The sequence below is a fragment of the Zalophus californianus genome, chromosome 5 (genome assembly GCF_009762305.2).
Source record: "Zalophus californianus isolate mZalCal1 chromosome 5, mZalCal1.pri.v2, whole genome shotgun sequence".
Lineage (NCBI taxonomy): Eukaryota > Metazoa > Chordata > Mammalia > Carnivora > Otariidae > Zalophus > Zalophus californianus.
Window position 1 is genome coordinate 111515959 of NC_045599.1, and position 16257 is coordinate 111532215.

The 16257-nt window shown below is 39.9% G+C and overlaps 1 protein-coding gene across 1 annotated transcript in view; it reads left to right on the top strand.

Annotated features, from left to right (window-relative positions):
• The window catches only part of SLC36A3 (solute carrier family 36 member 3), a 25388-nt gene extending 20980 nt beyond the window's left edge, over positions 1–4408 (top strand). The window contains exons 9-10 of the mRNA XM_027606602.1: positions 778–947; positions 4062–4408. Coding sequence (XP_027462403.1) covers positions 778–947; positions 4062–4330 — 439 coding nt within the window. The 3' untranslated portion in view covers positions 4331–4408. The remainder of the gene's footprint in view (positions 1–777; positions 948–4061) is intronic.
• Positions 4409–16257: the final 11849 nt, after the last annotated feature.

The window sequence follows — 16257 nt, forward strand, 5'->3', positions numbered from 1 at the left end:
AAGGGGAAATATGTCAGTAGCTAACCAAAGTTTAAATCACCTATACTTTTAGCCAGCATTTTTACCTCTCAGGTTGTATGCTAAATGTGCGTAGATATCTGTGTAATAGGATATATTTTGCAGCATCATTTACTAGCAAAAGACTGGGAATAATCTAAATATCCATTAATTGGGGACTGGTCAAAAAAAATTATAGTGTATCTATGTAATTATCTATGTAATTATAGTGTATCTATGGTAACTATCTATACCAAGCATCTATTAAATAGAGGAGCCAAATCTCTATGTACTGATAAGAAACAATCTCCAAGAAATATTTAATGAACAAAAATGGAACTCAGCAGTGCATAAAGGATGCTACGGTGTGTGTAGGTGTACCTTACATTGCTATAAGCTTTTATATACACTGGTTATTTCTGAAAGGGCTACAGGAAAATTCTTAGAGGAGCTGCCTATGGAAAGAAGAATGGGAATCAAGGGTCGGAGGAAAGCTTTTCACTGTATGACTTTTGAGCTAGAACTTTTACTCTATACAGATAGACCCTTTTAGAAAGTAAAAGAATAAAAGGCACAGATGCCTGAGCCACAGGCCTATTGAATCAGAATCTCCAGGAATGTGCACTTTTAACGAGCTTCCCAGGTGGCCCAGATGGCAGGTCAGGCCTGAGCCGGTTCTGTAACTCAGGGGTAGGGACCAACTTCTGAGCAATGAGTGAATCCTGATTGGCCCTGCCCAGGAGCCACGTCAAATTTCACGTCCTATCCGTCTGTCTGCAGGCTGTACCAGTCGGTCAAGCTGATGTACTCCATCGGCATCTTCTTCACCTATGCCCTCCAGTTCCACGTCCCAGCCGAGATCATCATCCCCTTCATCATCTCCCAGGGGTCAGAGAGCTGGACACTGTTTATAGACCTGTCTGTCCGCACAGCCTTGGTCTGTCTGACCTGTGAGTAGGATAAAAGGGCACTCGTTGCCCAAAGCTGTGGCTGCTAGTCGCATTGACATCTACCCCGCTATCATTGGCTCAGCCACTTACCGTCTCTGTGACCTTGGGCAAGATACTTCACCTCCCTGAACCTCAACTTTCCACCTGAAAAATGGGCTTACACATGGAAAGTCTCCATTGGCTGGTTTATGGGAGAAAGAAGTACCATTCATTCAATCATATTCCCATGTGCCTGCTGGACGCCAGGTGCCATACTGGCATTGCCTTATACTCATGACAGCCTAGCAACGTAATATTACCAACTGGAGGAACGACGGTCCAGAGTGTTTAGGTAACACACTCAAATCATATAGCTGCTAAGTGACAGAGCTGGGAATTGAGCACAGGTTGTAGAGCACCTAAGCCTGTTTTCCATCACGTGCCATATTCCTTCCTATTATAAATTAAGATTGAGTCCCTTATCATAAAGTGGCCTCGAACTGTAGGAGAAAACAAGGGGCTGATTTGTTAAAGTCTTGGCGATCATTTTTTGGATGCAATCTTTTCTCCTCTCCTCTTCTCATCTTCCTTCCTTAAGGCTTCCTTCATTCACTGATTCACTCATTCATTCTACATTAGGCACTGTTGTAGATGTTTGGGAAACATCATGAACAGGGCTGGGGACTTTTTTCTCTGAAGCATGTTCAGAGAAAGAACATCAGAAAAGGTGCCTCCTGAGGAAAGAGGGAAAGAACTAGGGACGTTTTGCCTGGAGACGCAAAGGCTTGGGGAACTTCTCTATCTGTCCTCAAAACACCTGTGGTATATTGTGCAAGAGAGAGAGAAAATTTAGTCTTAAAGTTTCCAGGAGTTTAAAGTTGAGGAAATGCAGTTTCAGTTCAAGGTCTGGAGAAAGTGTGTAATTGTTGGAGCCTTTCAGCAGAAGAATATGCTATCAGATGTTATGCTTCACATAAATGGATTTCTAGAAACAGAAACAACACACCTGCTGGTTTAAGGTATTACAGAGTTTCCGGTCTGTACCAAGACATTAGGGACCTGTAGCTCTATTGTTTTGAGATCATTCCTAATAGGAAGGGTCTAAGTTGAAGAGAAAAACTGAGTAGTTCAGGCCACTTCAGGTCAGGGAAGGCAGTGCTAGACAGAGCCGACCATCTAATGAGAGGCTCTGTTTCTGTTATATGCCGGATGACCACTTCCTCCTCCTTTATTCAGCTGTCAATTCCATTATCCTTCATTCATTCAACAGTCATTTGTTGAGCACCTACTGTATGCCTGGCATTGTGCTAGGCACTGGGGTTACAATAATGAATAATAAAGAAGACATGTTGAGTAAGAAATATATGCAAGGAAATAACTACAACACATTGTGATGAATGTTAAGATAGTACCTAATGATGTACCATATGATGGTTCAGATAAGAAGAGGATGCTCTGAGAGCACATTAGAAGGTCCTATACTTTAGCCAAGGCCAGATCAGGGAGTCCTCTTCAATGGAATGATATTTCAGTTAAGACCTAAGAGATAGGGGCGCCTGAGTGGCTCAGTTGGTTGAGCATCTGCCTTCAGTTCAGGTCATGATCCCAGTGGGATGGAGCTCTGAGTCAGGCTCCCTGCTCAGCAATGAGTCTGTTTTTCCTCTCTCCCTCTGCCCCTCCACCCTCTTGTGCTCTCTCTCTCTTTCTTTCTTTCTCTCCCAAATAAATAAATAAATTTTTTAAAAATGACCTAAGAGCTAAGTAGAAGGTAGATGGAGGAATGAAAAATGTACCACGTGTAGGAAGCAGGCTGTGCACAGATCAGAGGCAAGTACTTACGTATGGCCTCTTTGGAGAACTAAAAGCAGTGGGGAGAGATAAGACATGAGGCCAGAGGACCTTGCGGGGCCCACGTTGTCAGAGACATCTGGCTAAGGAGATCTGGAAATGGGGAGCCATGGAACGTCTGTGAGCAATGGGCTGGCATCACCAGATAGGATCTTTCTAGAGAACTCCTCCAGTCTAACTTGCATTATAGTTTTCCTTTAAAATATTTTCTCTGCCCTGTCAGTGTGAGGTCTCCTGGAGAACAGACAGATTCTTCTCTGTGCCTTGTCCAGTAAACAATTTATTAAATATCTGAGAAGGGAAAGCTGTGGACGGGACCATCCTATCAGAGGGGTGACAAATTCTCAACTGCGAGAGTTGATGAGTCTCTCTCATTCTCTGAATTAGATGTGCTGCAGCAATTTCAGAAAGAGGTGAAGTTTTCTTCAAATCCAGCAAGCTAGTATGAGTGCTTTCCAGGACAGTTTTTCCCTAATTTGTTCATAGGAAAATCATACCGTTGTGCAAAGTGAAATCACATAAGTGGTATAGTTATTCATTCATACATTATTGAAATTGGACTCCCCTGGACAATTCATAATGTATGTTCATCATCTGTATAAAAGATGGAGATTTAAGAAAATGGTGTTTTAGAAGAGATGGGGAGGGAGCAGCCTATTGCTGTCTTCATGTTTATGTTCTTTTTAATTACCAGGATCATTCTAGGAGTAGGAAAACACGTAGTTGAGATTCTGACAAAAAAAAAATCTCTCATTTTTTATTCATTCTTGCTTCTAGACGGTTGCTGTATTTTGTAGAGTAGTACAAATTCACAGTAGATTCAGTGTCTGAGTAAGAGCACCTATGATGTACAAGTTCTTTCATATATAAGGGAGGCAGCATAGTAGAGTGGAAAGAGCCTTAGACAGGCATTTCAATGGATTCTCACCTCAGAGAATGTGTGACCTTGGCCACATCCCATTCCCTCTAGAGCTCTAGATTCTCCCATCTCTTTAATGAGAAGGTGATAATAGATAGGTGGTAGAGGAACCTTTCTAATAACCATTATATGAGAAAAACCCAATAGATAAAACATAAAAGGAGAGCATCTATATTGGCCTTTAAAACAGGGGGGAATCCAGAACCACAGTACCTGACCTACTGCCCACATCTGCACTGGGACTCCTTCCCACATTTCCGAAATAGTCTGGCATCTGTGGGATTATAAGGCTCCAAGGAAATGATTGGTTTCTGAACTTCCTTGCTGCAGAAACAATCAGTGATTCTAAATTTCTTCTCTCTCTGCAGGTGTCTCAGCCATCCTCATTCCCCGCCTGGACCTGGTCATCTCCTTTGTGGGCTCCGTGAGCAGCAGTGCCCTGGCCCTCATCATCCCGCCCCTCCTGGAGCTCATCACCTTTTATGTTGAAGACATGAGCTGTGTGACCATTGCAAAGGACATCATGATCAGTATCCTGGGCCTGTTGGGGTGTGTATTTGGAACATACCAAGCCCTCTATGAGTTGATCCAACCCATCAACCATTCCATAGCCAACTCCACAGGTGTCTATGCATAATTATCTATTTTTATTCTAATAGCTCTCCCTTCCTCTCATCCCCAACTTGACTTCCATTGTGGATGTTATATACATTCATCAAACCCCAACATCTCTATGTTAATTAGCGGCTTCTTTATCTTTCCACGAGAAATGTACATGACACAAGTCAGTACTCACACCTCTCAGACTATGCCTTTTTTGGTTTTGGATTTCTTCAGAGGTCTTTTGTACCTATGAACCAAAACCACATTCAACTATTTGTACCATCAGCCTCATTTATTGGGGAAAGGGATGCCATTTGCCCATGATATCCCTGGAAACAGACCAAGCATGTAAATGCAAAAGCAATTTTTTTCTCTATTCTACAGTTGCTTCTCTTAAAGCATGGGATTTAGAGAAGTATATGTTGGGGAAGTGAGGTTTTCTATTTGAATATGCTTCTAAGTGGAAGAGTCACAGACAGAACAAAAACAGAACTTAGCAGTAATTTTATCCAACCATTTGGCTCTGCCACTAATTTCCTATGGGATCTTGGGCAAGTTTTTCCCTCTCTCTGTCTCAGTTTTCCCATCTATGAAATGAGGGACTGGACGAATTGGTTGTTAAGGATTCATCTAGATCTAACATTCTGAGTGAATTACACTGATTTCAAATATTAAACCAAGAAATTAATTTATCCTTTAACCACATGTGTGAAAATCAAAGTGTTTGCCATCTAGCAAACCACAGTACTGCCCTGGAGATATGGGCCTACCAGAAGTAGGGTAAGGGATACAAACATATGTCTTAGCAAACTGTCATTATGGTGACTTCCCTACCTAGAAGGACATTACCTCTTTCTTTCTCTCTCTTTTTTCTCTCACATCTCAAGGCCACTTAGAGCTATTTAGGCTGAAGAGGCTGTGCGATTTGTGTGAGAAAGGATTTCATCATGTGCAAGGACTACTGACCTACTTAAAAAAATTATACCGAGTTTTGGGAAGGGTTTTGAAAAACAGATAATCTTGTACTCTGCAGTTGGGAGTATACATTGTTATGGCTTTTCTGAGGGATAATTAGTGGCCCTCTGACCCACTAATTCTGGGAATTTATCCTAAGAATATTTTGTGTTTGCAAAAGTTTATGTGAAAGGAGAGCTTGTATTTTTTATAATACTAAAAAGTTGGAAACAAACATCCAACATTAGGTTAAATTATGACTCATCCAAAATAAAATGGTGTGATGCCCCCCCACACTGCAAAAATGCATCTATCGATAGGCAAATATATTTGTGATTGATCAGTGGGAAAAGGCTGGTTTATTAAAAACATGCAAACCAAAACTAGACAAAGACAGTATGAGAAAATAAAGCTACAGATCAAAATCTTTCATGGATATACATGTAAAAATTGTAAACAAAATTTTAGCAATTCAATAATATATTAAAAGGGTAATACATCATGACAGAATGGGATTTATCCTAGGAATACAGGGTTGGTTTAATGTTTGAAATCAGTGTAATTCACCATTATTAACAAACTAAAAAAAGAAATAATCATCTCAATAGACACAGAAAAGCATTTGGCAAAATCCAACATCTACTCCTAATATAAAACTCCCAGCAACTAGGAATAGAAGGGAACTTTCACAACCAGTAAAAAGCATCTATGAATACATGTAGCTAATATCATACTTGATGGAAAAAATTGAATGCTTTTCCTGTAAGAAAGATCAGAAGCAATCAGAGACACTTATTCTAGCCAGTTCTATTCGATATTGTGTCAGATATCTACACAATGAAATTAGGCAAGAAAAAGAAATAAATGGCATCCAGATCAGAAAGGAAGAAAGAACTGTCTTTATGAAGATGGCATGATACCAATGTAGAAAACCCAATGGAATCTACAAAAAAGCTACTACTAATTGGTTTACAATGCTTCAGGACACAAGGTCAATATACAAAATCCATTGTATTTCTCTGTACTAGCTGAGAACAATCCGAAATTGCACTTATAATTGCATCAAAAATATGCAATAATGGGGGATAAATCTGATGAAAGATATGAAACACCTGTTAAAGGCTATCATATATAATCTTTATAAAGACAATAATATACTGCTAAAAGAAATTGATGCCTAAAAAATGGAGAGATACACCTTGTTCATGACTCAGAAGATTTTTTGTGGTCAAGATATCAATTCTCACCAAATTCAGCAGGCTTTTTTTTTTTTTTATAAGCTGACTAGCTGATTCTATGAAAATGTAAAGGACCTAGAATGGCCAAGATATCTTTGAAAAAGAAGAACAAAAATCGAGGGCTAACACCGATTTCAAGAATTATAACAGAGCTGTAATAACCAAAACTGCATGGTGTTGGTGCCAAGATAGACAAGTAGATGAATAGACCAGAATAGAGCCTGGAATAAAGTCTACCCATATGTGGTCAACTGATTTTTGACAAAGATGCAGAGGCAAAGTAGTGGGGAAAGGATTGCCTTTTCAAGAAATGAAGCTACAAAAATTGGATATCCATATGCAAAAAAAAAAAAAAGATCCATACTTTACATTATATTTATTAATCAACTCAAAATAGACCTATGGGTCTTAGGCCTAAATATAAAACCTAAAACTATAAAATTTTTAGAAGAAATCATAGGAGAAAAATTTTGTGACCTTGGGTTAGGCAAAGATTTCTTAGCTACAACACCCAAAGCACAATCCATTAAAGAACAAATCACTGAGGTAGACTTCATCAAAATTAAAACTTTTTCTCTTCAAAAGACACTGTTAAAAGGATGGAAGGAAAAGCCACAGTCTGAGAGAAAAATCTTTGCAAAGTTACGTCTATTTAAACACTCATACCCAGAATACATGAAGAACTCTCAAAGCCCAGTGATAAGGAAACAACTTATTTTTTTAATAGGCAAAGGTTTGAATAGACCCATTACCAAAGAAGATATATGGTTGGTAAAAAAGCATATGAGAATATGTTCAACATCATTAGTAATTAGGGAAATCCAAATAAAAGCCATAATGAGATACTACTTTATATCTAAAATTTAAAAGATTGACCATATTGGTGTTGGCAAAGATGTGGAGGAACTGGAACTCCCATAAAAGAAAAGGAAGCATATACCTATAAAAAACACTTGTACATAAATGTTCATGGTAGCTTTATCATAGTAGATAATATGCAACCTGTTCTGTAGAGACAGAAGGCAAATCTGGTTTCTGAAAGGAGAAGGAGTGGGTGGAGTGGGTGGGAGATATTACAAAGGGGCATGAGGAAAATTTTTGATGTTATGGATAATGTCTTTATAATTTTTATTGTGAGGATGGTTTCCCATGGATGTGTATATATTTCAAAACTTACCAATTATACACTTTAGATATGTGCAGTTTAATATTAACTATACCTCAATACAGCTGTTAAAAATAAAATGTAAAGCATGATTCCATTCTGGTTCTTTTTTAAAAAGAGGTCATTTGCATATAGTCAAGCAATTTTGAAGGGTATGCAGAACATAAAACGTTATAGGAATTTTCACCAAGTTGGTTGAGTTAGGAGTGAAATTTTATGCTTTTTTTTTTTTTGCTTGCCTGTGTTACTGTATTTTTAATAGTAATGTATTGACTTTACAGCTAAAGAAACTTCATGTGAGGGGAAATTTTAATGATGATTTGTTTCACTATAATGGAAACACAATGTTAAAAAAACTTTTTATTTTTGGGGCGCCTGGGTGGCTCAGTCATTAAACGTCTGCCTTTGGCTCGGGTCATGGTCCCAGAGTCCTGGGATTGAGCCCCGCATCAGGCTCCCTGCTCAATGGGGAGCCTGCTTCTCCCTCTCCTGCTCCCCCTGCTTGTGTTCCCTCTCTCGCTGTGTCTCTCTCTGTCAAATAAATAAAATCTTAAAAAAAACACTTTTTATTTTTAACCCATATGGGAAAGTACATAAAGCATAAATGTACAGTATAGTGAATACTTGTAAGTAATGTCACTTTTCAACCTCCCCTTCTATAACATAATTGATGCTATGGAACACCAGAAATCCCAGCTGGAGTCAGGAGAGCTCTCATCCTCTGTGTGTCACCATCCATTTACCAATAGTCAGATGTCAAGCAACAAGCTCCTGGAGGAGATGTGAAGTAGCTATGAAAGAGAGGGAGGTAGAGAGGAGCATCCTATCACTAGATAAGAAAACTATAAGCCAATAATAAAATCTTTGCCCTTTTGAGACCCAGACCACAAGCGTGGAGAAAGTGAGGCTTTGGGGAATATATGGAAGCCTTCCTATAGAATATAGAGCAATAAAATGCAGGTAAGACAGTGTGGTTTATGACTTTGGGGTAGGGGATGGTCATACACCTTGTTGAAATTCTAATGGAAGTGATATAATAGGATATAAGAGGATAATAGATCCTCTTTCATAAAATTCACACATATGCACACATGCTAAGTTTTACGTGCAATTTGAGGAACAAAAAGTCCATGAAGTTAATAGACCCTGGGTTGCAAAAGAACCTCTGGAAAAAGAAATGCAAGAATCTCTGCTTCTCATAACATTGAACAATCTACAGATAGTGGATAGCCAAGCTTGGCACAAAGGTTTGCATGCAAAATAAAGCAATGCAAAATCAAATTAGGGAGGTAAGCCACCAGACAATGAACGTCAGGCACCATGTGACTGGCGCGACACATGTTATCTGATTGCAACCTGCATTCTGAAGATCACTGATAGGACCCAAACTGGCCATTCCAGTTGCATCAGTGTAAGCTGAATTCTCTACTGCTATGTGCTTCCTTGGCAAAAACTGGGACCTGGTAGCTGGAATAGAGATATTTTAGAGGATACCAAGGATGGAGGGGGATTCCTGCCCTTGCCCCAGGACCTTCAGAGATATTTCCCATTGCAGTTCTCTGCTGGACAAATGTGATCTCTCTTAAAATGACAGAGCTGGACTACAATTGGGGCGAAGAGTGGAATGAGACACAAAGTCATTTTAAAGAGAGGCTTAATTTGGATCTTCAGCAAGTCCACTGAAAGAAGGAGCAATAAGAGAACTGGGATTGCTACAGAACTCAAGTTGAGATTGCTAAAGCAACACAAGCCCTGCCTGGGTGGGTGGGGGTGGCGGGCAGCAGAAGTCACCCATGTGAAATGGAGGCATTCAGAGTTGACTCCAAGTAGACATTAGTGACACAAGTGCAGCGGTTTATAAGCCACAGTGGCCCTGGCAACGAGACTGAAAGGCAAATTCCTAAGGACGCACAAGATTTGTTCTTGGCAAATAATGTCCAGGCTGACTTAGACCTACATAGGAGCGCCTCGAGCAAGTCCCTGAGTTCAAAGATAAAAAAAAATGGGTGAGGGGGCAGAACTTCTGCCTGGTATGCCAATACCACTTAAAAGTGACATTGAGGTGATATGACTCTTGAAAGAGAAAATATTTAGGAGGACTCCAACTTAAGAAGCTGGACTTACAGGTCAGGGAGTTTAGGTAAGCTACCAGACAAGGAACCTCAGGCACCATGTAATGGGTACAACGTACACTGGCTGATTGCAATCAGCACTCTGAAGATCACCGATAGGACCCAAACTGATCAGTCTAGTTGCAACAATGGAGGATAAATTCTCTGCTGTCTGTGCTGCTTTGGCAAAAACTGGGACCCAATTACAAGGCCCTGGGTGATCTGGTCCCTCCCCACCTCTCCAGCTTCTTCCTGCACCAGCATCACATTTTCCTTCCAGTCCTAACGGCCCTCATGCAGTTGCCTAAAAGCACCATGTTGCCCCTTGCTGCAGAGCTTCCACGTACACTATTCCTCTCTCTCTTTCCCTGATTCATCCCTCCTCATGTCTCAGATGTCAGCTACCACTTCCTCAAGAAAACCCTCTTCTGACTTCATGCACCGACCCAGACTCTGCGGTCCCCAGGAACTTCTATTTAGTAACCCACCACAGTTGTGGTATTTATTTGCATACATGTTTGTCTCCCTTCCTGGACTGAAGTTGCATGAGAGCTAGCTCATACCCTTTTGTCCCTCAAAATGGAAACTTCAGCAATATATTTTTACAACTTTTTATTTTAAAAAAACTTTAAGGTGGCAAAAATAATACAGAGTTCCCAATATACCTTTCACCTTGTTTTCACAAATGTTAACATCTTACAGAACTCGAATACAATGATCAAAGCCAAGTAATTAACATTGGTGAAATCCTGTTTCTGGGCCTTTTTCTAATCCAGCAACCAATTCAAGAGCCCACAGTTTCTTTATTCTCTCCAATCTGTGACCGTTCCTCAGTCTTTCCTTATTGTTCATGGCCCCACACTTTTGAGGAATACTGGCCATTTATTTTGTACTGGTCTCTCAATCTGGGTTTGTCTCCTCTTTCCTCCTCACTGAGGTTAACCCACTTTTGACAAGCCCACAGAAGTCTCATTGTGCTTTATCAGTGCATCATATCAGGAGGTGCACATGGTCAATGTCTTATTACTAGTGATGTTAACTTGGTGATGTACATTTGGTTAAGATGGCACCTGCCAGTTTTCTCACTATAGTGACTATTTTCCCCTTTGCAGCTGATATCTTGTAAGGAAATACCTTGAAACCATGAAAATCCTATTTTGTTTTGTTTTGTTTTGTTTTAGAGAGAGAGAGGGCGCAAGCACACAAGCTGGAATGGGGAGAGTGGGAGGAGATAGGGAGAGCAGAGGGAGAGACAGAATCTCAAGTGAACTCCCTGCTGAGTGTGGAGCCCAATGGGGGGCTTGATTTCATGACCCTGAGATCATGATCTGAGCCAAAATCGAGACTTGGTCGCTGAACCGACTGAGCCACCCAGGTGCCCTGTGAAATCCTGTTTTTAATCATATTTTGACCCAATAATTTTAGCATTCATAGGTGTTCCTTGCTATTACAATGCTATTTGCCTAATGGTGATTTTTTTTTCTCTTCCTGACATTCCTTCTACATTTAACTGGGATTCTATTGTGTATGGACTCATGGATTTTTTTTTTTATCCTGTGGATTAGAATACATTATTGTCATCATTTATTTTATTGCTCAAAATGTCCAAGATTTGGCTATTGAGAGCTCCTTCAAGTTGGCTCCTATGTCCTTTCAGTATGCCCCCATGCTCTCATTATCCACAATATATTTATTTTTTCAATCCTTCAATTCCAAATATTTTCAGAATTTCTAACCCCTACTCCTGTGAAAAACAGATTGACTAATTAAGTCCAATATTTGTGTGCAGATCCATTGGTCTTTAGCTGTATAGTATCCCATCAAAATACTGTAACATCAGTTAGTTATATTTCTTATCACTTCCTTCAGTGTGGTTGCATTCCTCATTTGAAATACCATTTGTTGGTTATTGTTTGTATTTCATATTGAATTCCCCTCATCTCCTGGATGATCTTACTCATGTTCTGGGCATGAGGAACATTATTATGGTTCTAAGAGTCACAGTTACACAAAAAGATATACTCAGAAGTGTCCCACCCATTTCGTCCTCTACACCCTGTTATCATTTCCCCCTCTTTCCACATTATTCCTACCTAAACTCTGTAAATCACTAATCTCATTAGTCCTGGCTCATCTTTACAAATGAGCAAATGCACGTATATTTATTTATACCCACCCCTTCTGCCTTACGTGAAAAGTAGCACATTACACTTCTCTGCACTTTGCTTTGCACTTAACACTATACCCTGGAAATAACTCTATATCAGTTCAAAGATCTTCCTCATTCTTTTTTTTTTATTATTAACATATAATGTAATATTTGTTTCAGAGGTACAGATCTGTGATTCAACAGTCTTGCACAATACACAGCGCTCACCACAACACATCCCGTCCCCAATGTCCATCACCCAGCCACCCCATCCCTCCCACGCCCCTACCACTCCAGCAACCCTCAGTTTGTTTCCTGAGATTAAGAGTCTCTTATGGTTTATCCCCCTCTCTGGTTTTGTCTTGTTTCATTTTTCCCTCCCTTCCCCTATGATCCTCTCTCTTGTTTCTCACATTCCACATATGAGTGAGATCATATGATAATTGTCTTTCTCTGATTGACTTATTTCCCTTAGCACAATACCCTCTAGTTCCATCCATGTTGTTGCAAATGGCAAGATGTCATTTTTTTTATGCCTGAGTAGTATTCCATTGTATACATATACCACATCTTCTTTATCCATTCATCTCTTGATGGACATCTAGGCTCTTTCCATTTTTTGGCTACTGTGGACATTGCTGCTATGAACATGGGGGGCAGGTGCCCCTTTGGATCACTACATTTGTATCTTTAGGGTAAATACCCAGTAATGCAATTGCTGGGACATAGGGTAGCTCTATTTTCAACTTTCTGAAGAACCTCCATACTGTGTTCCAGAGTGGTTGCACCAGCTTGCATTCCCACCAACAGTGTAGCAGCGTTCCCCTTTCTCCGCATCCCCACGAACATCTGTCGTTTCCTGACTTGTTAATTTTAGCCATTCTGACTGGTGTGAGGTGGTATCTCATTGTGGTTTTGATTTGTATTTCCTTGATGCCCAGTGATGTGGAGCACTTTTTCATGTGCCTGTCGGCCATTTGTATGTCTTCTTTGCAGAAATGTCTGTTCATGTCTTCTGCCCAGTTCTTAATTGGATTATTTGTTCCTTGGGTGTTGAGTTTGATATGTTCTTTATAGATTTTGGATACTAGCCCTTTATCTGAGATGTCATTTGCAAATATCTTCTCCCATTCTGTTGGTTGTCTTTTGGTTTTGTTGACTGTTTCCTTTGCTGTGCAAAAGCTTTTTATCTTGATGAAGTCCCAATAGTTCATTTTTGCCCTTGCTTCCCTTGCCTTTCACAATGTGTCCAGAAAGAAGTTGCTGCTGCTGAGGTCAAAGAGGTTGCTGCCTGTGTTCTCCTCAAGAATTTTGATGGATTCCTGTCTCACATTTAGGTCTTTCATCCCTTTTGAGTCTATTTTTGTGTATGGTATAAGGAAATGGTCCAGTTTCATTCTTCTGCATGTGGCTGTCCAGTTTTCCCACACCATTTGTTGAAGAGACTGTCTTTTTTCCATTGGATATTCTTTCCTGCTTTGTGGAAGATTAGTTGATCATAGAGATGAGAGTCCATTTCTGAGTTCTCTATTGTGTTCCATTGATCTATGTGTCTGTTTTTGTGCCAGTACCATACTGTCTTGATGATCACAGCTTCCAGAATTGTGATGACACCAGCTTTGCTTTTCTTTTTCAACATTCCTCTGGCTATTCGGGGTGTTTTCTGGTTCCATACAAATTTTAGGATTATTTGTTCCAGCTCTGTGAAAAAAGGTGATGGTATTTTGATAGGGATTGCATTAAATGTGTAGATTGCTTTAGGTAGCATAGACATTTTCACAATATTTTTTCTTCCAATCCATGAGCATGGAACGTTTTTCCATTTCTTTGTGTCTTCCTCAATTTCTATCATGAGTAGTCTATAGTATTCTGAGTACAGATCCTTTACCTCTTTGGTTAGGTTTATTCCTAAGTATCTTATGGTTTTGGGTGCAGTTGTAAATGGGATCAACTCCTTAATTTCTCTTTCTTCTGTTGTTGTTGGTGTATAGGAATGCAACTGATTTCTGTGCATTGATTTTATATCCTGCCACTTTACTGAGTTCCTGTAGGAGTTCTAGCAGTTTTGGGGAGGAGTCTTTTGGGTTTTCCACATAAAGTATCATATCATCTGTGAAAAGTGAGAGTTTGACTTATTTGCCAATTTGGATGCCTTTTTTTTTTTATTGTCTGATTGCTGAGGCTAGGACTTCCAGTACTATGTTGAACAGCAGTGGTGATAGTGGACATCCCTGCCGTGTTCCTCACCTTAGGGGAAAAGCTCTGTTTTTCCCTATTGAGAATGATAGTTGCTGTGGGTTTTTCATAGATGGCTTTTATGATATTGAGGTATGTACCCTCTATCCCTACACTGTGAAGAGTTTTAATCAAAAAAGGATGCTGTACTTTGTCAAATGTGTTTTCTGCATCTATTGAGAGTATCATATGGTTCTTGTCCTTTCTTTTATTTATGGAGTGTATCATATTGATTGATTTGCAGATGTTGTACCAACCTTGTAGCCCAGGAATAAAATCCACTTGGTCATGGTGAATAATCCTTTTAATGTACTGTTGGATCCTATTGGCTAGTATCTTGGTGAGAATTTTTGCATCCATGTTTATCAGGGCTATTGGTCTGTAATACTCCTTTTTGGTGGGGTCTTTGTCTGGTTTTGGAATCAAGGTAATGCTGGCCTCATAGAAAGAGTTGGAAGTTTTCCTTCTGTTTCTATTTTTTGGAACAGTTTCCAAAGAATTGGTATTAATTCTTCTTTCAGTGTTTGGTAGACTTCCCCTGGGAAGCCATCTGGCCCTGGGCTCTTGTTTGTTGGGAGATTTTTGATGACTGCTTCAATTTCCTTGCTGATTATGGGTCTGTTCAGGTTTTCTATTTCTTCCTGGTTCAGTTTTGGTAGTTTATACAACTCTAGGAATGCATCCAGTTCTTCCAGATTATCCAATTTGTTATTCAGCCACTTTCTTTTTTTTTTTAAGATTTTATTTATTTATTTGACAGAGAGAGACACAGTGAGAGAGGGAACACAAGCAAGGGGAGTGGGAGAAGGAGAAGCAGGCTTCCCGTGGAGCAGAGAACCCGATGTGGGGCTTGATCCCAGGACCCCAGGATCATGACCTGAGCCAAAGGCAGACACTTAACGACTGAGCCACTCAGGTGCCCCTATTCAGTCACTTTCTTATAGACATTTACATTTCCAGTCTTTGCAATCACAATGCTGCAATGAATAATCAACATGTGGGCATAATTTTGTATTTTTGGCAGTGTAACTTCAGAGGAAATTCCCAGCGGTAGATGTTGGGTCAAAGAGTAAGCATTTTTGGTTTGTTTAGGTAGGTACTGACAAATCCTTGTCAAGAATTGTACCACTTTGCATTCCCACCAGCTGTGTAGGAATACCTGTCTCCCTACAGCTTTGCCTAGCAGTGTGGTTGTATTTCCATTGTTCACCAGTCTGAGACATGACATCCTCTCTATTGTTTCAATTGACATTTTTCTAATCATGGGTAAGTGTGTACACTTTTCGTGTTTAAGGGCCATTTTCACATTTTAGTGTGAATGTGTGTGAGAGAGAGAGTTGTCTTTTCTCAATTTTTCTATCAGGTTTTTAGTCCCTTCAATGTTTCTTTCTTTATATAGTAGAAATATTAACACTTTGTCTATGATATGTGCTGTAAATGTTTTCTTCCAGTCTTTTGACTTTATGGTATTTCTTAAGTGACTTTTTTTTTAATGTAGCTAAATGTATCAGTCTTTTATCACCTCTAGATTTTTCACCTATGTTTTCTTTTAGTACTTGTATGATTTCACTTTCTGACATTTAGACCCTGGATACATTTGGAGTTTATTCTGCATATGGTGTGAAGAATGAATCTAATTTCAACTTTTTCCAAATGGCTTTCCAGTTGGCTCAATACCATTCCTTAAAAAGTCTATTTTGCCTGTGATTTTGAGATTTCTCATCCCCTCCTCAGTGAGACCGGGGGGAACATTGGACCCAAGAGCTTGGCATGACATGGAAAGATATACTGAGCCAATGAGATTCCATTATAGGATATGAACTGAGAACAACTGTGAGAATCAGGTCAAAAAAGCCAAAAAGGGAAAAGGCTGGCATGGTCACAGAGCAATAGGAAAGCAAAAAAGCAAACCAAGGACACTGTATGGTGATGAGGCCGAATGAAGCAGGGATAACGAGCAGCTCACAAGGCAGAAACAGAAGAGACAGTCCCTGAAATCACCTCGGCTCGTCTGTACCACCAACAAAACTTTCCAGCAGGAACAGCCCACCGTGAAGAAGCTCCAAAAACCCCAAGGTGGACAAATATGCAGCCAAGACAAAGGAGGAA